The sequence below is a fragment of the Caretta caretta genome, chromosome 12 (assembly GCF_965140235.1).
Source record: "Caretta caretta isolate rCarCar2 chromosome 12, rCarCar1.hap1, whole genome shotgun sequence".
Classification (NCBI taxonomy): Eukaryota; Metazoa; Chordata; order Testudines; family Cheloniidae; genus Caretta; species Caretta caretta.
The window spans coordinates 16,713,620-16,739,957 of NC_134217.1; the positions used below are offsets into that span (position 1 = coordinate 16,713,620).

At 40.3% G+C, this 26,338-nt stretch overlaps 2 protein-coding genes across 6 annotated transcripts in view; one reads left to right on the forward strand and one right to left on the reverse strand.

Annotated features, from left to right (window-relative positions):
- The window catches only part of BRD7 (bromodomain containing 7), a 73,723-nt gene that overhangs the window by 35,265 nt on the left and 12,120 nt on the right, over window positions 1-26,338 (forward strand). The window contains exon 17 of one of the 2 annotated variants that reach the window (XM_048870750.2): window positions 22,237-22,322. The exons of the other annotated variant lie outside the window; for it this stretch is intronic. Within the exon in view, the coding sequence (XP_048726707.1) occupies window positions 22,237-22,307 (71 nt within the window). The 3' untranslated portion in view covers window positions 22,308-22,322. Of the gene's footprint in view, window positions 1-22,236; window positions 22,323-26,338 lie in introns of those variants that run through there. 2 annotated transcript variants of the gene reach the window in all.
- The window catches only part of ADCY7 (adenylate cyclase 7), a 121,635-nt gene that overhangs the window by 5,082 nt on the left and 90,215 nt on the right, over window positions 1-26,338 (reverse strand). For 3 of the 4 annotated variants that reach the window (XM_048870748.2, XM_048870747.2, XM_075118368.1), the window contains exons 10-24: window positions 24,706-24,838; window positions 19,721-19,906; window positions 18,539-18,582; window positions 16,647-16,727; window positions 15,494-15,566; window positions 13,902-13,999; window positions 12,294-12,378; window positions 10,095-10,232; window positions 9,062-9,124; window positions 8,019-8,081; window positions 5,467-5,639; window positions 3,835-3,916; window positions 2,415-2,570; window positions 1,318-1,464; window positions 679-786 (exon numbers count right to left, since the gene is read on the reverse strand). In XM_048870748.2, the coding sequence (XP_048726705.2) occupies window positions 679-786; window positions 1,318-1,464; window positions 2,415-2,570; window positions 3,835-3,916; window positions 5,467-5,639; window positions 8,019-8,081; window positions 9,062-9,124; window positions 10,095-10,232; window positions 12,294-12,378; window positions 13,902-13,999; window positions 15,494-15,566; window positions 16,647-16,727; window positions 18,539-18,582; window positions 19,721-19,906; window positions 24,706-24,838 (1,630 nt within the window). The remainder of the gene's footprint in view (window positions 1-678; window positions 787-1,317; window positions 1,465-2,414; window positions 2,571-3,834; window positions 3,917-5,466; window positions 5,640-8,018; window positions 8,082-9,061; window positions 9,125-10,094; window positions 10,233-12,293; window positions 12,379-13,901; window positions 14,000-15,493; window positions 15,567-16,646; window positions 16,728-18,538; window positions 18,583-19,720; window positions 19,907-24,705; window positions 24,839-26,338) is intronic. The other variant, XM_048870749.2, reaches the window with a different exon arrangement.

Below are 26,338 nucleotides of genomic sequence, written 5' to 3' on the forward strand. Positions count from 1 at the left end.
CATGTTCTCTACATAGATAACAATTATATTAGTCAATTTGCCATCAAATCCTGAATCCAAATCAGACATGGCTGAGGTTGTTAGTTCTTTGGTATCAATAGCCCCTCGATACTCCCACCATTCAAGCTATTCTGTTGCGTCCCCAGGAATGTTCAAGTGCAAAGATTCTTGAGAATTTAAAGAAAAACTATGTTTGTTTTGGATTTAATATCTGCTGTCTAGGACCAGAACCACAGATAAATGAAAGTTAGTCAAAATAACAAGTTTCCCAGTGCTTTGAATCACAGACTAATGTAGAAGCAGTTGTAAACAAGAAAACAGCAAATTGATTTTAAAGGAAATAAGCTGACACCAGCTTCACTGGTCTGGCATTAAGGGCTGTAATTCCATCACATATGACATCTTGGTGACATTTTAAATCACAGTATTTGTTCTCGACACCAGAACCCAAATATTGGAATTATAGCCTTAATTTTGGAACATTTTAGAAATATTATTTATAATGTGATACAAAATAAATACAGCCTCAGAATATATTTCCCATCCTCCTCTTCCATACCTGAGATTATGACTGCTGATAACTTTCATCTTCCTTTCCATCCCACTACACTCTGTCCCCTACATAGATATGGACAATTAGAATTCTAAATGTGTTTATATTTCCAAAGGGTATCATACCTGGTTGTTCTCTTGGCCTGGTACAACACTAAGGCCTGCTGCTGCCATGTAAGTGCTTCCAATTGTTTTGATTTTTTCAACACCACTAAATTTAGGTTTTAACAATAGCTGTTTGGAAGAAAGAAACTAAATTATAATTTGAGACCTTAATGCCTTATATCCCCATGTGTTCTCACCAGCGATCTTGTGTTCCCTACCACATTCATAAGATTTATCTCTGGATACACTATGTCACTATTGCAGAAAACATACTTTTTAAATAACAAAGCGTGGAAGATTTCTTTTACTGCTGTTTCCCTCCACCCATCCCCTTTTTTGGGCATACATTATAGAAATGTAGTAAATCCTGCAAACCAGTAATAAAATCTGTGACAGATCGGTATTTGCATCATGAGGAAAAACACTAAGTCTTGTTTATACTGTACTATTAAAGGGTTAGATGGTCTAACTACATGAGTACATCAGATGCAAATGATTAGAATTTCACTCTCCAAGACTAAGGCTGAACTGAGAATCCTGGTTCATCTTACTAAATTTTTTTCACTTTTCATGGTTCCTACATTGAAACACCGCTCTAGAAAGACATTGTATATTGTAATCATGTAAATCCAAGCTAGGTTTGCCTGAAACTTGAAATACCTCATCAAAATCAGCAATGATTTCGTTCAGCAGCCGCAAGCACTCCAGTCCCTCTTTATTGACATCACATTCGGTATAAAACACCTTAAAATCAGGTACTGATGCAAACATGACACACACACAGTCATAAGACTGATGGTACCAATCCTGTTGGAAAGCAATAGTAATTTCACAGGTTTCAGAGTAGCAGCCATGTTAGTCTATATCCACAAAAAGAAAAGGAGGACTTGTGGCACCTTAGAGACTAAAATTTATTTGAGCATAAGCTTTTGTGAGCTACAGCTCACGTCATCAGATGCAGCTGTAGCTCACGAAGTTTATGCTCAAATAAATTTGTTAGTCTCTAAGGTGTCACAAGTAATTTCACAGTTACCCTGTAACCCCACAGTGTGTAACCAAAATTGCATTCAGATTTTAGTACCTTTAAATACAACTATGACTAGAAATGAACCAAGCTAAGCCACTGGAACTCAGCAAAATTAACAGGAGGACCATATTTTCCTATTTTTAGAAAAATCAGAATTTTAAGTGCTGAGAATTGAAATCCAGTCAGATACCCCCAACTGCATTCTGCACAGTGATTGCCCTCTCTGCTACAATAGCCCCCATCCTGCCAGCTCAGTCAATCCAGTGACTCACTATGGAGGTGTTGGCAGCGTGAGGTGCAGGGTCTAAGAAGCGTCGCTATCATTTGCCATCAGGGTGCTGCCAAGTGGATACTGTCTGCCCCTCAGCTAGCTCCTTATAGGAATTAAATGAATCAGCTCTGTCAAATGGGGTCTTTGGGAGTCCTAACGTCACTTCTGAACCAATTATCAGTGCCAAAGCCAATGATAATTTCTGATGTGGATTTCCATGCCCCACTCCTGCCAGTGCTAAAAGCAAAGCATTCATTTAAACTGAAGTCCTCTTAATGCCATGGGGGTAGCAGCTCCTTGGGCTTGGGAAGGCCATGGGATTCTCGTATTGTGAGCCAAGAGGAGGGAGGAACAGAGGAAGCAAGCAGTAGCTTGTAACCCATTCATGGGCGGTGAGGTGCCATTCTCACAGGAGTCTCATTTATCATCCTTCCTACGAGTACAGTAGATTAAATATACCTCATTTAATTTGTCACCAATGAAATGAGCAGCAACATGTGCCGGAAGAACATTTTCCAGCAAGAGCCTGTTTACGTTCTCCATGGTTTCAAATTGTTCATGTTCTTTTTTAAATTTATTCTTCCACAAGCAATCTAGTCGACAGCAATACTCAATCTGCAAACAAGAATTTATACAGTAAAATAAACCCGCAGAGCTCTGAGGTAAGAGTTTACAGGTTTCAAATCAAGTGCAAAAGTGACAGCCAAGTTTTGTCAGGACACTTCGGACCCAAATGGCCACTGAAATTGTCACTAAAACCTGCACAAGCAGCTGTTTGTGAAAACAGAAGTCACATCTTCACAAGCCAACAGCCATTTGTGCATGCAACTCAACTGGCATCAGATGTACACTAGTCCAATTTGCACATAGAATCAGAGGACTGGAAGGGACCTCGAGAGGTCACCTAGTCCAGTCCCCTGTGCTCATGGCAGGATTAAATCTTATCTAGACCATCCCTGACAGGTGTTTGTCCAACCTGCACTTAAAAATCTCCAATGATGGAGATTCCATAACTTCCCTAAGCAATTTATTCTAGTGCTTTACCACCAGATGGGAAGATTTTCCTAATGTTCAACCTAAACCTCCCTTGCTGCAATTTAAGCCCACTGCTTCTTGTCCTTGTGACGTTACACTCAATAGCCTTTACGCAAATATCCTTATGATACATCTCCGTTATGTCATATCTGTATTTTATGCAAGATGACTCATGTAAGATATCATTGGAAAGGTTATGATTTACTGAATGGGATTATCCAATTTGTATGCATGTACCATTTCTGTATCTAAAGTTAGGAATATGGACTAGGTAACAATTACAACTGGGTGTGTATTTGGAAGACACCACCAGATGATGGGCCACCAGATTTGATGGGCCATTAGGAAGGAACAACAAGACTTTGAAGATACTAATCTCTCCCCCTCCTGGGAGGCATCCTGGGACATAACTGTGACACTACTAGGTCAGGTGGTCTTGTCACCTGATACTAAACATTATCTAAATCATTGTAAAGCACATCTGAATTTTTTTCATTATAATTCAATTTAATAATTATAGTTTAATTAGTTTAAGAAATATATTTATTTTGAATATTGCAGAGTCCCAAACCACCCTGCCAGAAGGGTGGAAGATGATTTATAAATACAATTAAAAGTGACTAGACAATGTGCCACTTTTAAAAGTTTGTCTCTTCAGAGTTAGAATCCAAAATATTGAAAAATGTGTAAAAATCTTTCCCTCCTTTCCCAAACACTATAAAAATGATTTTTTGGTGTCTATAACTAACTACAGAGATAGAAAAGAGATGTCTTTTATTTAACTCAATTATCATTGAGTGAAAAGGACTGTGGGGTTTTTGTTTTGTTTTTTTTTTATCCATACCTGTCTTGAAAATAGGATCAGAGTTATGTAAAACAGAGCCAGGTATAAGTTAGTCATCAGTATTGGATTTTTCATGAAAAGCCTGGAATACAGAAAAGCAACATACAATTGGCGTTTTGAGTATTTTGGAATCTCTGGATGTTTCGAAACAGAACCCCCTTGTGTTCCAAAGTACTCTTGTACAACACAAGTGACAGTCCCCCAATTTTAACATAGCCCCTCTGCTTATGGGTCCTGTCTACATAGCTATTCGCCTGCATCTTAATGGGGCTTTTCAATCATATTGAGCTAACACATTTGAAAATCACACCCGTTTTTCCCAGCAAGACCTAACCACAGAGGCTTAAAGTAGGAAACAGCTTCCTTGCTTGTGATGGGCAAAGAGACTAAGAGCTTGTCTACAAGAAAACTGGAACTGAAATCAATCAATCAATCAATCAATCTGCTGTAGTTCACACCTTTAGATATTTCAGTGCAGGTCTGAGTGGACACACTTATTTTGGAATAAGAGTATTCCATGTCACACTTCCCATCCACTCACAGATTCTCACTGAAATAACTAAGTGTGAATTCGCAAAAAGAAAAGGAGTACTTGTGGCACCTTAGAGACTAACCAATTTATTTGAGCATGAGCTTTCGTGAGCTACAGCTCACTTCATCGGATGTGAATTACAAGTGGTTTAGTTATTTTGGTTCCAGTTTGTGTGTTAGACCAGCCTGAAGTCTCAGCACACTCAAGCTATCTTTTGGCTTGATCCCACAGCTCAGATAACTGCCACGCTATGAAACAACTGTGAGATTGTACCCAGAAGATTTGCAAATGAGCACACCAGTGGTACCCACAATTTATGATACACGCAATTCATTTTATGGCTTTGCCCTGTTCAGTTAGACTGGAGGAGTTAAATGTTTGGTTTTTAAAAGTATTTGGAATCAGGAAAGTAATTTAACAACAGTTAACTGATAAAAGTGGTACGATTAGCGTTGCTTTGGCAAACGCACGTTCTCCACAAATACTCATTCCCCATCAGCTCCGGACGAATGTTGAATATTCCGTGAATATAAATGTCCTACCATTTTCATGTACAATGTAGACAAAGTGCCCTAGACTTTGCCACGCCATTCTTTCCCTATGGAAAGTGGAGTACAAAGTAACACACATCTTAGGATTATTACATTGTGAAGTTTATTTTTAAAGACTATTTTAAAATGTGTGAAATGAGCAGCTATAGTAAGCTCACTTAAAAACCAGCTAAAGCAGATCTATTGGCTGAATAACTCAGTATTATGGAGAATACCGCAGTTTTATGGAGGAGAACAGTCTTCTTCATAGTTATAGGTTGAGGCCAGCTTCCCTTTATAAGCTCAGTTTTCAAACTCCCCTCTAAAATCTCCAAAATGAAACCAGTCTCCCAGAGATTTCACGTCCCACATCTCAACTCATGCATGGTACAATTTGTATGGGAAGTCTGGTAAAATAATTTTTTTCTAAGATTATGATGTATAAAAAAATGTCCTAATGGCTTCTGGCTCAAAGTGTTGCAGTACCTCAAAATTCCAATGAAAGTGAAGAAATCTACCAACCCTTTTCCCAGAGATTTATTGTCCATTACTGGGGACTTCGGAGTATACCTTTGAGTGGGATCGCTGTAATTGGAGGAGCCTGCACTCAAGCTGTGATGGGTATTAAAGATGATGATGTACACAGTAACAGCGATGGACAGAAGGAGAACTTTGAGTTCGAAGCTCATCCGAAGGAATACAGAGCAAGCAATAAACCCTAATATGCAGCAATAAGTATAATACTGTAACAGAAGAAGTTAATGAGATGCTGAATAATTCACACTCTTAGGACAAAGTATATTTTACTGCTTGTAAGGCTAGGAATTTCATGGCTATCATAATTTAGATCAAGTAAAGAATTAAAGCAGTTGTCAGATATAATCTGTTTTTTAGAAAAATCTACTAAAACACAGAATTTAGGCTTTTATCAATTTACCCTTTGATTTATCCAACATAAAACATCATTATATAAAAACCAGTTAAGCAATACCTGGTACAAATGAAAACGAAGTGCTTTTGACAAGAGGCTTTGTTTTCTATAACTTATTAGTTTTAAAAATGGATTTCTATTAATGTTTTGAATATCAAGACTAATTTAGACAGACAATGTAGTCTAGTGACTTAAGCACAAGGCTGGGAACCAGGAACTTCAGGATACAACTACACTATAAAAAACACCCCACAGCAGTGAGTCTCAGAGCCTGGGTCAACTGACTCTATCTTGTGCTTTGGAGCTAAAAGTAGCATTTTAGACATTGCCATTTGGGCAGAAGCCTGGGCTCCAAAACTGAGCAAGGCGTTGGGTGTCAGAGCACAGGCTCCAGCCTGAGCAAGTACATCTCCACTGCTATTGCTAGCCCCATAGCAGGAGCCTCACAAACCTGATTCAGCTGACCCAGGTTCTGAGACTCACTGCGGTGTGGGTTTTGTGCAATGCAGATGTACTCTCAGCGCTCTAATCTGATTTTTGACAGTGACTCCCTTTGCTACCTTGGGCAAGTCACAGTCTCTCAGTGTCTCAGTTTCCTCATCTGTGAAATAAAGATACTACCTCTACTTATTTACCTACTTGCTGGGTGGCTTAATTAACGTTCTAAAGAATTTTGATGACTTGATCCAAAACCCAGTGAAGTCAATAGAAAAACTCCCATTCACTGCAGTGGGCCTTAGATCAGACTTTAGGCAAATCCTAAGTATTCTTTCACTTTCAAAATATTTACCAGTTTTACAATCACATTCTTTGTTTCTTTTGAGTATAAAAGAAAAAAATATGTACAAGGCACTGAACAAATTACTAAGAGCTTTGTACCGTAACGGTGATAACAGTGCAGGTATAATAAAGATACAGGGGCAGATCAATAGAGCTATCACAATTTACACCAACTGAGGATCTGCTCACTAGCATGTGATTACTGATTGGGCCAAACGTGTCCCCTTAAAAGACCTTGGGCCTGATTTTCGTAGATTCAGAAGCCAGAAGGGACCATTGTGATCATCTTGTCTGACCGTCTGTATAACACAGGCCACGGAACTAACTCAAAATAATTCCTAAAGCAGATCGTTTTTAGAGCAACATCCCATCTTGATTTTAAAACGGTCAGTGATAGAGAATCCACCACAATGCTTGGTAAATTGTTACAGTGGAGAATTACCCTAACTGACAATAATGTACACCTTATTTCCAGTCTGGATTTGTCCAGCTTCAATTTCCAGCCTTTGGACTGTGTTATACCTTTCTCTCCTAGATTGAAGACCATTCGTAAATTCCCCGGGTAGATACTTACAGACTTTAATCAAGTCACCTTTCTTTTTGTTCAGCTAAACAGATTGAGCTCTTTGAGAATACCGCGTTCCAGCAGCATTCGCATCAGTGCCAATACAGAAGTAAAATAACCTTTCTACTCCTACTTGAGATTCCCCTGTTTATGCATCCCAAGATCACATTTTCAAAGGTGCTGAGCGCTCAAAGTTTCCATTAGGCCTTTAAGAGTGAAATTCACTATAGGTATGTCAACATGGCAGCACGGAAAGTACTTCTCCGTGCAGGAAGACAGACACATGCCAGCTCTGCTTGAGCCAGCATGCGAAGAGTAGCAGCGTAGCTGGGGGTAAGCTAGGTGCCCAGTATGTACCAGGGGCTCTTGACGGGTTTGTACTCTGGCTGCACCTTCCCAGCTGCAGTGTAGACACACCATATATGCAAGAGGTCAGTGCATATCCATGTACCATTTAAACCCTTTCCCAGGATGCTACCAGGATACCCAAATACACTTTGCAGTGCAATAAATGAGCCTAAATCAATATTTCAGTCATACCCACCATTTGTGTTCTTACTACTTTTCTCAAATGCCAGCTTTGCTTTTCTAAAGTCTGAAATTTCCAGAAAGAGAAGCTATAAAAGCATCTTCTTTAGATTCTACCTAATGCAGGCAAAAAGTATGATCGATCATAGACAGGACAGCTGGATTTGCAGAGGTGAAGCTTTGTACACTCAATAATTAAAAAGCTATATTCTTAAAGAGCAAGGGGAAGATACCAAGCACCTGCTAGCTGTCAATATTAAACCCAGCATTTGAGAGGTGTGTGTTTTAATCTTGGAAGAAAACAGGTGTTCTACTCACCGGCAAGGTGACATTCGTAATACAGGATCCAGTAGAGTTCACAGTTGTACTTTTTTCAGTAGCCTGATTCACAGGCAAGAAAGAATGGAAAAGTTGATAAGCAGCAGAATGGGATGTGCCCCGTACACAAACAGCACATCATTAGAGCGATGAGGGCTTGCACAAAAAGGTCATGTCAGAACTTGCAGCATATGTTTCAAAAATGGACCTAGCTCAGAGCTGGGCCACCAAATGATAAAACTTATTCATGACCATTTTGGTGACTCTTCAATAGACTTTCATTTCTGAACAATAAGTGCCAAAAGCTGAATACAATGCCCCTGAAATCAATAAACAGACTCCGTTTGGAGGTCAATGGGAATTGGGTCAGTTCTTAAGTAAGTGCTAACTATTCTTTAAAATATTTCCCACCTTTAAAGCACATTCTTGTCTGTTTGGACTATAAATTGAAAAAATCTACAAGACTAAACAAAAGTCCCTCGGGGGGAGGGATAGTTCAGTAGGTTGTGAGTTCGATCCTTGAGGGGGCCATTTAGGGATCTGGGGCAAAAATTTGGGATTGGTCCTGCTTCGAGCAGGGGGTTGGACTAGATGACCTCCTGAGGTCCCTTCCAACCCTGATATTCTCTGATTCTGTGAAAAAACTAAATTGCCCAATAGGATTCTATGTAAAGTTTAACAGATAGTAATAGTACACTCTGTTGTACTGTATCAAACTGGTCCCCTAAGAACACCTGAATTTCAAAAGGTGGTGAATGCCCACAACTAACGACTTCAACTGGCGTCAGGAGTACTCTACACTTCTGGTAGTTCCAGAAAGATGAACTACAAAACCGTCCCTTGTAATGCAGGGAATTACATCTGTCAGAGCGAGCAGCTAGAAATGCTTACTGACAGGAGTTAACCTTTGTGTTGTCAATCATTAAAAGCTCTATTTTCATAAAGGGAAGGGAAGTTACAGAGAACCTGCTAGCTGTCAATATTACACAGAGCATTCCAGGTCTCTGTTTTTATCTAGGAAATGGAAGTGGTGCTCTACTCACCATGAAGGTGACAACCTCATCACTTGATCCAGTTGCGTTTATGGATCTACTTTTTTCAGCAGGCTGATTCATTGCCAAGAAAGAATATAAAAGCTGATTAGTGGGCGGAGGCGGGAAAGTGGGGAGACGGTCATTTGTTACAAATAATAGCACCAGCACCCCGGGGCCCTGGTCTGATTGCCCTCTGGGCCCTACTGTACCATAAATGTTACATATCAAATATCAATGAGGATGGCCTGTACACACGTGGCACACCGTCAAAGTGATCTGGGGTTGCAAGAAAAGGTCATGTCAAAACTTGACACATATTTTTCAAAAGTGAACCTGTTTTCAGAGCTGGGTGACCAAGCGAGAAAAGTTATTAATGAATATTTTGGTGACTTCTAAACAGGTTTTTGCTTTTCAGTTTTATGGGCCGAAAGTCCAATTCAACGTGTGCACTGAAGTCAATAAAAAGACTCGCTTCGGATTTCAATGAGAATTGAATCAGACCCTAAATCCTGTAGTCCTTACTTAAGCTGAACTCCCACAATGGGAGTAACGACTGAGTAAACACTCCTGAATAGGACCATCAGTATACCATAATGGCTTTTTTTAAAACAGGCTCCAATTCATATGTTCCTTGAGTTTCCCCCTCAATGACCTTAGCTAGTAAAATGAAGATGTGCTGTATTGCCTCTACTTCATAAAACCACTACCCACTCATGCCAAATAATTTAGTGTTATAAAAAAGCTGCAGTTCTCTTACAACAATAGTAATTATAACCAGCCGATACTATAAACTGGCAGCCTGAAACAAAGAGAATGTGATGTGATATATGGATTTCTGGTTCTACAAATTGTTTGGGTGTCTTTCCTCAGCATGCTGCTCTGCTCAACATACATCAGTTCAATGTTAAAAGCAAGTAGTGAAGAGTTAAACATCAGAAAACAGGGCCGAGAACATGGTAGATAGGAGAGGTGGGGTGGTCAAGTCTGCAAAGGTTATAAAAGGAAAGAAATGCATAGAATGAAGAAAAATGCAAGTACTTACCAAATTAAAAATGGCTATCATCAGCAACGCACCTATAGTGATGACTGCTAAAGGGAGTCTCACTAGAGGCATTGTTTCTACCTTATCCGAAATAGCACAAAGGTGGCGCATAGAAGGCCATTGTTCTGAGCAGCATTTCTGTAAAGGAAACAAGTTTGTTTTAACAAGATGCATTACATATAGGCTTTAGTGTGCCAAGAGTCGTAATTCTAGATACAAGAAAAAACATTTTGTCCATTGCACACACAAAAGTCTCATTACAGTATTAAACAATCACCAGAGCACAACAAGAAAATATTATCTCTGTTTTAAACAGAGAAGTGTTGTTCTCTAATGGTTAGAGCAAGAGACAGAGAGCCAAGACACTAGGGTTGTATTCCCAGCTCTAGAACTGACTCTGAAAGACACTGGACAAAAATCACCACTGTGCCTCAGTTTCCCCATTAATAAAATGGAGATAAATACTTCCTTATTCCACTTTGGATGTTTTCTGTGACTCAGTTAATTTATGTTTTCAAAACAGTCTGATGTCACCTAATGAAACATGCTAGAGAAATTATTATTAAAATGTTTACACTAAAATTTGCTAGTTTTAAGTATAAAAGAAAAATTAACAAAGGAGACCAAATAAAATAAACCAATCATACACCAAACACACCCCAAACCGGCACTTCCTATCATGGAAAAAAAATCTCTTTGCTAACACATACATCTATGCAGAATGCAAACATTATGCCAATGTAGCAAAAGCTTCTTATTCTGGGATACTGAATCCAAACTGTCCTTTTGTAGTACTCGGCTGCCAAAATCAAGCTTAATGCAATGTTGGTTATGGATTTCTTCCTTTTTCTTCCCTTCTGTGGCTCAGCAGAATATATAATACATGTGCAATTCAAGAAGGGTCTGCTACTTAATCCTGTAACAAAATTACCATTCATGTATCAGGGTGCAGTGAATGCAGTATTTTGGCCTAAGGGTTTGTCTACACTGAAATTAGACACTCGTGGCTGGCCTGTGCTAGCTGACTGGGGCTCGCAGGGCTCAGCTAAGTGGCTGATTAACTGTGATGCAGACGTTCAGGCTCAGGCAGCAGTCCAAGCTCTGGGACTCTCCCACATCGCAGGGTCCTAGATCCCAGACTCCAGCCTGAGCTCAAAGGTCTATACACTGTAATTAAGCAGCCCTATAGCCCAAGCCCTGCAAACCTGAGTCAACTGGGACTGGCCAGCCACAGGTTTTAGTTGCAGTGTAGACATACCCTAACTGGCTTAGGCCCTGGGTACCTAAGAGACCCATCTCTTTCCACATCTGTTTTCATGGTAGCTGAGATCTGCTATGCTGGGAGTGGCTGATGGCAGGAAATTCTCAACAAAGTTTTAAAAATTCACTCCCTCCTTGGTCCACCACAGCCAAGTTTAGTGACCTTATGGACACACAGTAATGCTCCCCTGTTCTCCCAGGCATTTCCAAATCAGAGGGCTGATTTGGGGGTGGGTGATGGGGAGGCTGGACTGGAGGATGTTGTCTCTTTTTGTACATCATAGGACTTGCACTCTGTTTTTGTGCAGCCAGTTTTAATTTTATTAAAAACACTGTTTGCATACATTTGGTAATGTACCTGTGCACCACAACACAGTCAATTCAAATACTAGTCATTTTACTTTCTAGAATTCTTGGTTTACTTAGGTCCAACTTTAAGAGCGTTACCCTTCAGCCAGCTATGGAATCACCACCTTTACAACATGCATGAATTTGCATTTTTCTTATTTGCTTATGAATTCTTATAGTCAATCAAGTCCTAAAATCAATATGCACTCAAAACTCCCTTTCACTTGAATGTCAGTTTCAGCACAGAAAACTACAGGATCCATACCCAGGATTACCACTACATAGGGTAAAAACCCCAGAAAATATGACTGCAAGAACAGAAAGGACTTTTTAAAAATCCAGTTAAAAGTGTGTTTACAGCTGTATAACAGCATGTAAGAATTATGATCAGAATTTTCAAATGCGGGTGCTGGACATTGAGTCCCTAAATCTATATTTTAGGCACCTAATATGAATGTCCTCACTGTGGGAAGTGCTGAGTATCTGTAACCCTTACGAAAGTTCAGCACCTCTGAAAAACAGGTAATTTATATTTAGATGCCAAACTTTAGCCATCCACTTTTGAAAATGTTGGCTTATGTTTTTACTTACCAGGCATTTATCAGCAAAACACACACACAAAATAAGCACAATTATGACTGCTACAACTCCAAATGAAAGTCCTAGTTTTGCGGTTCTAAAACAGAGAGAGGAGAACAAAGTTAAACGGAAGTGTTATGCATATTGTCATAGTCAAATTGCAACTAACCAAGCAACACTCACTAATGCAGTTTCCCATAACTAAAATAAATATCGTTGCTGTTCTTTTGGCATTACATGATCATGAGAAAGGGCCTTCCGTGGACGTTTATTGCCCTCTCTTGGCAAAGATTCACTTTCAGGTGTTCCACTCTCTCATTCAAATCATGTGCTATTACCCCATGGATAAACCACACCACCATCATTAGTGTCACAGCAGAGAAAAACAGATACTGCAGAAAATTTAAAATACCAGGGAAAGTCAGCTGTCTCCAAGCTGTGACAAAGAGCCATTTAACAAATCTCTGGCCTTAGAATCAGATTAAGCAACTATATTATAATGGTATCCACGATCGGATAGGAATACTAGAGCTAATATTACTAACCTAATTCATAATCCTGACATTATCATTACAAGAAATATTTGTGGTGAGAGTTTCCTTAGTGCTCCACAGCCAATTACACGTGTCTTGCCCTTCTCCCCCATCATCCAGACTCTCACCAAATCTGGTCTTCCTCCTCCAGGCATCTCTGAAGGTGTCTCCATCCTGACTGCTTAAATCTTTGTCAAAATTTGGGCCATCTCTACTGATCTATTGCGTCTTCTCTAGCCTCTGCAAATCTTATCACCAGTCTACACAAGATGCCACTGCTACAACTAATTTCTTCTAATGAATACAACAATAAGAACGTCTAGTAGTTTCCCAGTGTGAATGTACAGTAGTCCCCGAAGATTACACTGTATCATTGAGCTAGTCACTTACATAATCAAACGCCTTCATTGATTTTCTCTTTCCTTCCACATCAGATTCAGGCTTCAAACCCTCCTAAACTGCCTAACCCTACTCTCCTTTGTTCATCTTCAGTCATTAAGGTGATGATCAGAAAAACAATCTAAAATGCACTTCCTTACTTAATAGATCTTCTCCCTCTGTATACTGAGCACAGCTAAAACACACTGCTAAGGAAACACTGTGCACTTAGGTTAATGCAGCTGTCCTGGCTCAGGTGCAAAACTACCTATGAATGCACTATACTAACAAAGAGCATGTCACAATTAAGAATGAATATGTATTTGTGTATGTAACTTATTAGGCCAAGTCTACACTAAAAAGTTAGATCAACCCAGCCACGTCATGCAGGGATATGAGAAATCCACATCCTGAGAGACGTACGTAAACCTATCAAACCCGCGGCATAGACAGCTCCAGGTTTATGGAAGAATTCTTTCATTGACCTAGCTCAGGGAGGCAGATTAACTACAGTAACAGTAGAACCCCTCCCGTCACAGTAGTGCATGTCTACACTGAAGCACTACTATAGCGGTTTAAGTGCAGACAGCCTTAGCTTCAGCCCTTCAGGATGATCTGTAAGAGCTAAAGGTGTTGCTCACATGCAAGCAATGTTTTATCCAGAAAATCCATTTAAAATGTAAAGAAATGCAAAACACCACACACTTACGTTGGCATGACAAACATCTGTATCACAAATATACAGAGCAACACAATACCGGCACAGACAAAGTAACTCCTCAGTCTGGGGATGGGGATGGTGCGATACTGAAACAAAGATTGTAATCATTTAATAAGGATAATTCTAGAGTTAGTTTTTGTAATCTACTACTTGTATTTTTTAATTCTACCACAAAAGTATCTTTGCACCATACTATTAAGCCAAGAATGTGAAGAGAAACCAATCAACCAGATAAAACGTACAGTTAGGCATCACTGAAGAAAAAGACCCCAGTCCAAAAGAATCAGTTTCTAACCAGCTGGGGACACCTAACAAGGTGCAGTAACTGCACAACGGATCTGTACACAACATGTAAGTCAGCACAGCTTCCAAACTAACACTTACTATAAGAGTTGATTATATGACTATTTATATTATCATAGTGATTGGGGGCCCCGTCCTATGTGAGTAGATTAATACACACACAGTGAAATCTGTTTTGAACTACCACACAAGATACCAGAATAAAAACTTTTAGGAGAAGTTCATTTAACTGAATGTTACCCAAAACTGAACTGAAACCTTGAGGACACTGACAGCAGCCTCAAACTGAGAAGGCTCTTGATGCAAGTTTTACTATATATACACATATGCCTCATGAATGTGTCCATATGCGTGAATCACTCTGGGTTTAACCAGGGCTCTCCTCGGACTGGAGTGGTTCAGTGAAGGCTCTTCTTTTTCGGGGGGTACGGGGATGGGTTGTGGGTCCCCCTGAGTTTGGGAAAGGGCGAGGACTAGAATGGTAAAATACCGTATACATAAGGGTATTTGAAATTTAATCCTGCCTCCATTTAAGCTATGACTCAGGATGTTTTAAGGATCAAGGATAATGTTACCATTCATATAGGGTATATACGGTACCTACCAAATATCATACTGATGCATAAAGAAATGATCATGGAAAGCAGAGTCCTATTTGCTACAATGTATGTAAAGACACTTTTTAAATACCTCATTGCTTTTTTATAATGAAGATGTTCAGACTAATGCTGGACCCACTGCCAAAACGTCCATTGACTTTAAAGGGCCAAGGTTTAACCCTAGATTATTTACTAATTCATTTAGTCCATATTAACAACATTACCAAGAAGGAGGGAATAAGCCAAGTGAACCAAGAGATCTCCATTACATCACGTCACCTAAGATGTATTTGGGGCTGCAGTCACCTCAGGAATCCCAATATAGGAACGAACATACTTTCAGTTTCAATTGTCCTTTCATGTTTCTATGAAGGTACGTCTACACTGCAGCTCCCAGTCCCCGCAGATAGACACGCGTGTGATAAAAATAGCCATGTGGACATGGCAGCCCAGGCTAGCTACCCAAGTTCAGACCCAGAGCTTGGGCTCGGACATGAGTAGCTAGCCCAATCCAGCACCTGTGCCCCAACATCCACACTGCTATTTTTAGCACACTCAAGCAGAGCTAGTGCATGTCTGTCTGCCCAGACTGGGAAGCATGCTCCCAGCTCCTATGTAGGCATAGTTCTTTAATGGTAACTTAGGATAACAAAAAAGATTACTTAATCTCTTACGAACCTCTTTTTCCAATCCAGATTCTACAAAAAACAGTGAGAATCCACAGAAGTCATCTGAGTTAGTACACCATGGTCTGCATTAAAATAGAAATAGGTTTTACAAAATGTATGCAATAAACTAACATAACAGAATGCAAAAATCGTATGTTTCAGGTTGGATTCCATTGTTCACATAGCTAATGACTTGTTTAGCATGGCATAATGTTTTTCTGAACAGCTGGCAAAGCACTCTTAAGAGCCTTTACATTTCGACTAATAGTGGTTTTGCACTAGTGGTTTTGCACCAGTTTAGTTATCTCATGGTTGCAGCTCATGGATTTGCACCAGTTTAGTTATCCCTTTGGTAGTATAGTCATCAGTACAAAAGGAATCCAGTCTGAAACCTTCTTGGCTGGGTACCCTGTCATAAATACGACAGGGTAAAGAGAGGTGTTAGAGATGGATTAGAGATACTCGGTCACCCATGCCTTCACCCTGCAAATACCTGCCATTTATTGGGGATGGTTTGAGTACAAGTATATCAGCCTTGCCATAACCCAGAGGAAGGGATGGATGGCTCCCTCCCAATTGAAATCATTCTATGTTTGTATAGCTCATAGGGATTTCTATGCTAAAATTCATTTTAAAAGATATAAAATGCAGCCCTCATATGCTTTTTACAGATATATTGTGCCAACTGCTGGGCCTGCTATTAGCACTGATACTCCATGTACCCTCAGTGAGCCAGCCATGGGAGTCATATCTGCAGTGCTCCCAGCAGTTACCCATGTGCTCCTGACCTCTGCCTACATGTGTGCCCCAGCTGCCTCACCCCTCTGACCTTCCCACATTTCCTGTGACCTGTATTCAGCCCACTATTGTGTAATGTGCTGGGACAGTTAAAATGTTACAATTTCTTGTTTTCTCACAAACGAACATTTTTCTGTAACCTGGCTGAGAATTTCACAATGGAACTATATTATTAAGCTGTACTTTAATGCAAAAGAATTCCCACTGTACTCAAGTTAAAAACAAGCAAACGGCACACAAGCAAACAAAAAAAATTTTGAAAGGTGATGTTTACATGTAGCTTTAAAATTGGCAATGCAGGTTCTCTCTGGAGAAAAGGAGAGCTGCTTTTAAAACCTAGAAAAACAATTTTAAAAAGTACATACTTAGTCGAACTGAGACCCTCAATGGTCGACATCATTTCATCATAAATATCTTCTTCCATCCTTCCCTTCTGGGACGTATTTCTAAATAGAGAGAGAGAGAGAGAGAGAGACAGAAGATATTAAGCATCAAATCAATTTCTGGCTTATGAATGTGATGTATCTTTACTCAGACTTCCAAAACATGCTGTAGAATATATGCACAGTGTAGCTGTCACATACTGCAAAGGTTATTCATCATTGTCACTTAATTACAAATATCCTCAAAAATATATCAGAACAACAACATGATCTCCAAAATAAACCCAAGAAACTATTAAAACAAATATAAATAATTCCAATACTTTATTACACACTGAAGCCAAACTCAGGGCTTATCAAAGCAAAAATACAATTACCATATGTCAATTTTCTGAAAATTTTCAAACAAAACTTCTTAAAAACTACTGGGAATATTCTCAATTACTGTGAATACGAAAATCAAAAAGGAACGGCACACAAAAGTATAAATTTCTCTAAAGTTACCCTCCCTCCTTACACAAACAGCATCTCACTTACTTTCCTGTAAAAAGAAGGATATGGAGTCAGTGAGGAAATATGGGCATCCAGAGTGACAGAACAAGTACAGAAGTAAAAGGAGAAAGAAGGAACTCACTTATAGTTTACAAGTGAAGAGGTACATAACTGTTCTTGTCTAGATCCATGCAGACTAACACAGAGAGTAACACACATAATGTAATACAACAGCTCTAGCAGATTAACAATAATCAAATTAATCATTCAAGACAAAAATTATTTTGAAGGCAGCCTTTTGTCAAGGTGAAAAATCTCTTCCTAAAGAAGTTTTCATGAGAAGTCTCAAAGGCCAAATTTGGTGTGGTTGGTTATTCATGAGAGACATTAGCTGCAATATCCATCATTCAAAAAGAGTCAGCTCTAACCTAATAAAGCATAAGTGCAGCTAAGAAGCATCTTGTGATTAAATGCAACATTTAAAAATTGTACTTTATGAATTGTTCTACTAAAGATGAATATGCGGCCTGTATATGCAACCATGAGATATTTTAAATGTCTCAGACACCAGTTCATCTTGATATGATGTACCCTGCAAGCTGGATAACCATACAATAACTTCATCTAACAGAGTATGTATAAAGAAATGGCCAAAGCTTGCTATTGTGAATGAGAATGAAGAGGGGTATAGAATGACTGCCTGGAAAAATTCTGTCACTGACAAGTTTGTGGGATGACTAGGTCACACCAGAACACAAGTAGGGCAACCAGTCGGGAACAAGTAAACCATGCAGAGCTCAAAACTAGTTTTAGGATTTTCAGGCTCATATAACCACTGTATTAGAGGGAGGATAGTCCAGCGGTTAGATATTTAGCCTAGGACCTGAGTTCAGTTCCCAGAGACCCCCTCCCGTGTCACTTTTGGGGGGAGGGATAGATCAGCGGTTTGAGCATTGGCCTGCTAAACCCAGAGTTGTGAGTTCAATCCTTGAGGGGGCCACTGAGGAATCTGGGGCAAAAATTGGGGATTGGTCTTGCTTTGAACAGGGGGTTGGACAAGATGATCTCCTGAGGTCCCTTCCAACCCTGATATTCCATGATTCTATGATTAAACACGTCTAATTTACAACCAAGTTATTCTTCAACCAAGATCCAATATTCTTCTTGCTAAACAGAAGCAGGTGCAGTGTATCTGAAATTGATCTAGAGTGAAAGAGTGGGGCAGGTACTGTTTTATTACTTCTTTGTACAGTGCCTACCACAATAGGTCTTCCTGCCAATCTAGGGTTTTTTGGTTTTTTTTGTTTTAATAAAGTCACATAATTACAGTATGTCAAATTGTAATGGGACCACACAGTACATAATAACAGTGCTGGACTTACCTATCTGAAGTCTTTTGACGACCTGTAGAATGCAAAGGTATCTCCTAAACAAGAGGATTTGTGAGTGAGTTATACATTTCATAAACTGGAAAAAATATTTTACATGGCTGATAAGAGAAAGCTAGTTTGACACAGTGATACAGCACAAGTGGGAGGAACTCAACTGACAACTCATACTGCAGCACTTTGTTCCCCAGAAGGCAAGCAGACACAGAGGAGCTGCAGAGGTGTTGTGTACAACATTACATGGTATTTGATTAGCATATAAGTATGGGTTAGCTGAGAGCAAGATGCATCTCTTTCATTTACTTTTCAGCACCAGAAGACCAAAGATTCAAACACCATACCGTAACTTGGTGTTATGTAAGCAGTGAGGGGGAAAGGAGATGCTGCAGAGTTAGAGATGCTATCCTTCAGAGGAGACATTAAAGTGAGATCTCTTTTGGGTCTAGTGGGTCCTCAGGTGAAAGTTAAGATACAAAAAGGACAGAGGATAACTGTGATGCACTGGAGACAATATCACCTCTCTCAGTAAGATGAGCTTAATGATTGGTTGATTTATTTACTTACAGTCATTGCACTCCCATGGCCCGGATTCAGCAAAGCACTTAATTAAAATAAAGCCGGACATCAATAGAATTTACATGTGCACTAAAGTTAAGCATGGGCTTAATTACTTGGCAGAATCAGGGCCTAAATTGCTACCTTTAAAATCCTCTCTGAAATTCCAGGAGTATGAAAAGGAGAATAAATCCTGTTTTATTCTTTCACGTTAGCACTGTCAAGATAATTAAGGTTCCCATTGGGAAAAGCAGTCGTGGCCCCCTCCAGACTGGGGCTACGCTTTAAACTGATCCAGAAACTGAAGCTGGTGCAGGATGCAGCAATCCTCTTGTTACATGAATAACCGTTCCATTCATCCTGTGCTCAGTTATCTGCACTGGCCCATTCATTTCTGGGTTGATTCCACGGTGTGGTTATATGATCACATGTGTGTGTGTATGTTGCCTTCCTGCTTCCTACTCCCTATCCCTGTTTTGTTTTCTGGTGCCCTCTCCCTGAACTCAGTGTTTCTATTCCTGCTTAAGGCTGTGGGTGTGTATGCATTGCACTGGGCGTCACACGCCCCTCCCACCCACCCACCCACCCACCCACACCATGCAGTGCCAATCCAACCATCACCTTTCTTCGTCTCCCACTTGGAGCTGAGGAGTCACTGCTGACACTTTCTCTGTGGTTCAGGTGGGCAAAGGGCCTGGCTGCTCCCCAGGACTCCAAATAACGTGTCATACGGACAGAGGCGCGCATCTTCAGCCCATCGTTCACTCGTGTTTTAGGGAGATGATTATTCAACGTCTGCTGTTTTGACTAAAAGTAAGAGACACACACATTTACATACCAAAAAAAAAGTACACAGCACTCTGAAACTCTGTTGGATTGTACCTGAGAGCCACACAACTACGTAGGACCTTGGTTTCCAGGGACATGGCACTACATACATCAGCCAGAGTGCCATCCTTGATTCCCCATCCCCGGTCTCGTTTAACTCTAGTTTAAGCAAATCATAACAAACTGAATTGCCTGATTTCAGAGTAACAGCCGTGTTAGTCTGTATTCGCAAAAAGAAAAGGAATACTTGTGGCACCTTAGAGACTAACCAATTTATTTGAGCATAAGCTTTCGTGAGCTGAAGTGAGCTGTAGCTCACGAAAGCTTATGCTCAAATAAATTGGTTAGTCTCTGAATTGCCTGAGGTTCCCTGCTTTGAAAACTGCTCTGATTCAACCTTCTCGCTTTCTGGACCATGTGTAGCATCATCAGAGATCACAGAGCCTTGCAGACAGATGAAGGGGTTTCCTCACTGTCAGAGGAAAGTCAAGGTAGAATGAGACCATAAGCACGAAGTCTTGGGTACATGACACAGAGGGACCCACACAATGGTTGGGAGGAAGCTGGACAGAGTTCTATGAAGCTCAGCCCTGGATTGCAACAGAGATTATGTCCTTCTGCCATGGATGTGTAGCAAAGGAACATATAAAGCCTCATAACGTCCTTTCATGTGACCAAAAGCAGCTAACACATTAGGAATAACTGGTGTAATAACAGCATCAGATCTCAGATAGTGCACTGATGAATAAGCATATCCTCACATTTTAGGCATCTCCAGGAGTGCAAGACCCATTTTAATGGAGGTATATCAGATCCCGCTGAGTATACACACAGCATAGTGTGCCAGTAAAAATCTAATCACAGAATAGCGTAAAGCACCCGATCACCTGCATGTCTTTGTAGTATCCAGTCTGTAATTTAAAATAGCTAAAGAAGATCATTTGATTTGTTTTCTGCTAATTCTTTTTCTTTCCAATCTTTGGATACTTGGATTTAAAGGGAATTACGTGGCCCCATAGTTACTAATTACAGGGAGATAAAAATTTGCATACTGCTTCAAGCTATTATTAATCAATGAGATTGTACAGGGATCACTTGATGATTGCCCTGTTCTGTTCATTCGCTTTGAAGCATCTGGCATTGGCCACTGTCGGAAGACAGGATACTAGACTAGATGGACCTTTGGTCTGACCCAGTGTGGCCATTCTTATGTGATTATCTTGTGATTATTTGGAAGTTGTAAAATAAGTACCACACAAACAACTTCACCTCCCCATAAAGCTGGGGGGGGGGTGGCGGGGGGGAAGAGAAAGAGATTACATTACCTTAGAAATGTTATGTACCTTTTAAAAAAATAGCACATCTGACAACTGCATTGTATTTGTATACAACATGTCTGTCGGGAGGTGTATCTAGGTATGGTAATAAGTACTAGACACCAAGCATGCAAGAGAAAAAGCAGGTTGTTATTTATTCAACATTTCATAGAATTTCGAACTCTCAATTGTTCGCTGAACACACACTGATATTTTGGTCTCCGTAAAAAAGCATGATTATGGTCAGAAATGTGATCTGTGAAAAAGGCACCTTTCTTACCCAATAGAGCAGTCATCCAGCTCTGTATATTCACAGTCCTATCTGTTTGCCTTACTGACCAAGATAAAATTCTGCTCTCAGTACCACCTTCAGAGAAATTAATGGCACTTAAACAAGCAGAACTAAGGATATAATTTAGAGCTATGGAAGAGGGAGTTCAATTCTATTCTGGCTGAGGTATTAACTGTAAACTAAATTTTAACTACAGACTCTTTACTACTGATGACGCATAAGGGTGAAAGGACCCAGCTTGGTTTTAGATCTCAAGTGGATTTTTCAGGACTAGCAGTTTAGGGACAAAAAACAAAAATATACTTTCACTTGGGGCTTGTCTAGACTGAGAAAATTTAACCTGGAACATTCTATGGTGCGTTTTTATTTTCCCCCAAAACGCTTTTCAGAATACCAGTTTAACTGCACGGTGGGTGGCAAAGATCATATTCTTTAAATTACAAACAGTTTGAATGGCCTGTTCTGGCAGTATCGCTGAAGAGACAAATTTGAAAAATGGCCCGTGACAGTTCATATCCCCACATTCACCATTTTTACAAAACTCTTTTGTAAAATGATTTTGTACAAAATGCCTTATGAGAGATCATTTGAAAACTCAATCTGTTGATTATTGTCCTGGTAAAATGTGTATGACAATGTTGTATGTAAAATTGCATGTCTACTGTATGACATTCCTGAGACACGTTCCCATTTCAAGAAAGCAGGCACAAACCAGTTCCTCAGAGACAAAAGGCAAACTGACGCCTCAGCCAACAAAATGTCAACAAAATGAAATGGACTATCATCCAGCTAAGCAGCCATTCTTTGGCAGGAAAAAGGGTGTGAGCAAGAAATATACAACTTGGCAAAGGAACAGCTGGAAGTTCCCGTGCAATCAGACTTTGTCTCCTGAGCCGCAGCTGGAGAGGATTTTCAGAGAAGAGAATTGCTATAAGAAAGGGGAGCAAACTCCCCAGATCTCTCTCTTCATTTCTACTCACAGCATCGACGACAACACTTGAAAGATAAAGGAAACATCATCGGACTGGGGAGAGATCCTGGCTGAAAGATGCAGCCAGTAAGACTGATAGAACATACGGTGAGAGAGCTCCACCAGACCCACCCTTCCCACACTCTCTGCAAACACATTCTGCAGTAAGAGGAGCTCCTTAAAGCTGCCCACATTCCCTCCCTGCTCCAGTAGTAATGCCTAATGTAGCTAGCCACAGTCGTAGCTCATGGGACCTGGCTGGGGACTCGGGCAGCTGCTTCACTCACCAGCATAAATTTCTTGCTCCCAAGGTACTCAGCTCAACCACAAGATACACCAAGTGGTAACTCCACCCCAAGGTGCATGTAGATTTCAGCTGAGTTAGAGGAATGAGGGGGAGAAAAGAGGGGAAGTAACCAGAGCAGGAGGACCTAAAAACAAACAACAGCTGGGGGAAGGGCAGGGGAGGGGGGTGGAGGGGAGAAAGGTGGCTCCTAGCAGATTTAGAAAGTTTCTGACGGATGCTCTAAGTGTCTGCATGCTCTGGTCTGGCTATTCATTTTTCTTACTTCTATCTGTTAAATGGGAATTTAATAGCAAACTGCAGCACTTCAGTATGATCAGTGTTTAAAGAATGGCTTCCAGGGCTATTGACCCAGAATACAGAAATGAGTGAGTTACTCATGGAGGTTATATAAAAGCATCCTAGATAGAAAGCCTAATCAAAACAACAAAGATAACAAAATCTTCTTCAGAGTCTCTACTACCTGAGCCACAGAACTCCTATCGGGGGAACATAAGAACAGCAAGAGCTGGGTTTCAACAGGAACAAAACTTTTATATTTCCGAGGGCATAACAAAGAAGGATCAGTAGTACCAGTCAACAGGGTCTGTGTACAAGGAAAAGCTACAGAAGCCAAGCTCTAGGCATATTACTTCCATAAGCAAAATGGCAAATGTTCACTCACAGTCATCCAGTTAATTAACAGTTTTGCTATCAACAGTTAATTAACGTTTTGCTACTCTAGATGGATGTCTGTTCTGTCTGCAGTGCTGAGCCAGCCCCGACTGCACTAGCATACTCAGGGAAGCTCAGGATTGACTGCAAGGGCACGTAATCCACGCTCGGGGATCCCAATGAAATACAGGAACTGTTGGGTTTCATTGCAATAAACTTCACAAGCCAAGCTCTGGATGTGACATAGCAGAGCCCAGTCTCAGCTGGTATTACAGGAGTGCCCCAGATTCTCTTCTTTTGATTCTTTATTCGCTTTTCATCATAAAACTCTCAAAACTGTTAAATACCCAAGTGGCTTATTTTGCTTGTTTACAGATAGCCAGAGAAAAGCATGAACTATAGGAGGAGAATTAGATGCATCCTTTTGTCTCATTTGTAACGCTAGCACTTCATCCGGCAATGGAGTGTATTGGGGTAATAATGAAAGATAGTGAATAGCGTGAACTATTGAGGAAGGGCTAATGGTGATGAAGCCCCAGCTTGGCACTAATTCAGAGATCAATCACACTAGAGAACCCTTGTAGATATGGATTATTTTCCACTTCTGGCACACAAGAGGAGGACTGAGGAAGGCTTTAAGGAACAAAGAGGATCTCTGTTGGGCAGACAGTCTCAGTAGTTAACAAGTATTCATGTGTGACCATCACCCTTGAACATCCCTTTCTGGGGACAGCAGTAATAAATGAATGGTTAACATTTGGCTACTGAGACATCTATGGTGAAGCTACTTGTATGTCCTACACTGAACGCTATTTAAAACAAGCTTTCCTTCAAAGAGAACAGGCAGATCAATTTCATAATTATTTGCTTTCGGAGCTTCAGACATTTTTGAGATGGACTTTATGGCAGAGTTTTTCCTTTGAAATTCAGGATTATTATATAGTTTAGCCTTATGCAAAGCCTTTATCCTGAAACTGCTTTGCATGACACACACACATCAAATAATAGATACGCATGCATTTTTGTCCCTCTCTAGTAGCTGGCCCACGTAAGACATTTGTAAGTCAGCTATTGCCTTCAAGCTACTGGACCTTTAACTCAAACAGTACAGGTACATGCTTTTAGATCCAGAGGTCCTACATTCAAACCACACAGATGACCCATATTCTCTCTCTCACACACACACACAAATAATATTCCTGAACTAAAACACACACACATATTTTAAATGTAGACACATACCCTTGGGTCAATCACCAAGTAGGTTTTGATGTTCATTGCTTTAAGGTATGGGTCTCTCAGGTGTCCATTCCCTTCTTCCACTTCGTAAGCTTTGCCTAGGTGATTTAGCGTTGCTTCAGTGATGTGTACACGACTAGAGTGGGGAAAAAGAACAAAAGGCCTAAACATTCACGGAAAGGTCAGTTTAAGCAACTCATTTACATTTCAACAGCTTTGGCAGATGACTCCAGGATCCTGACAGCAGTTCAAACAGTATTGCTTATTTATGATCCTTCATGGTACATTATACAATGCAACTTTATTTGTGTTGCGTCTTTCATACCATGTGTATCCCAAAACACGTCCTGGTACTAAGTAATACATGAAAGTAAATAGCAGAGGGATAGAGAAATTAAGAGGTGCAGGCAAGGTAGAAGAAATATCATCAATGAAGATTTGATGACTGACAAGGCAAAGAGACAAAGGAAGGTTGTTCCAGATGACAGGAGCTTCAGAGAATGCGCTCTCTCTCTCTCTCTCTCTCTCTCTCTCTCTCACACACACACAAAACAATAGTTAAAACTGTGTGGAGGGATGAGTCCTGTGCTAGACAGGCAGAAGGAATATCAGCAAAGTGGACTGAAGTAAATCCATGGAAGGTTTAACAACAAGGAGGGCAATTCTGAACATGTATTTTTTTCCTGGAGAGAGAAATCAGAAGCACAGCAGCAACAGTGCAGGTCTCTGAACAGGATCTGCTAATACTCCCATGCATTCATTCTGATCACAGGAGCCTTGTCTTGAATATTTCGTTGCACCAGGTAATCACATGGAATCAGGTGTTTGTGCAACCCCCTTCTATAGAATTGCACAATAAAAGACATTCCAAATAATTAAATGTATTAATATAATAAAATAACAATTATGATCCTTTCACTTATATGCTTCTCCGTAGCTACAGATTTACCCTATTTTATAGATGGAGTAATTTAGGCAGAGAGAGGTTAAATAGTCTGTCCAAGGTCACACAATGAATCAAATACAGAGCTGGGAAGAGAACCCAGTCACTGACTTTAAAATGGAGTTTGTGAGAGGGTTCTGATGGCTTACCCAATTACAGCAAGGAGGAGGTTAAGGGCAGTTCCCCACTCCCTTTCCCTGCACATGTGCTCAATGGAAGGGTTGGAGACTGCTGACCAATCAGATTTCCCAGGAGGAAAGGTAGCTCTTTGGGAGTCAATAGGTGAGAATGCCTTGGAGCAGGGAGGGCTAAACCCAGTCCTGACTGCACCTAGGGTGACCAGATGTCCCAATTTTATAGGGACAGTCCCAGTTTTGGGGTCTTTTTCTTATATAGGCTCTTATTACGCCCCACCCCCGTCCCGATTTTTCACATTTGCTGTCTGGTCACCCTAACTGCACCTGACCCCACAGCGACTAGAGATGTTTCTGTTTTATTTACTGGTAACTGGCCTATGAGACTATTTTGCTGCAATTCTTACCTCAGCTTTAACCAGCCTAAGAGGACTTTCTAAAATGAAATTTTATAAGATGCCCTAAATCATTATGTGTGTCCAGTAGCAATTGTAAAATGCTAGGTGACACCCCAAAATTAACCAGGGCTTATTTAGATTCAGTCTCCCATTCAGCAAAT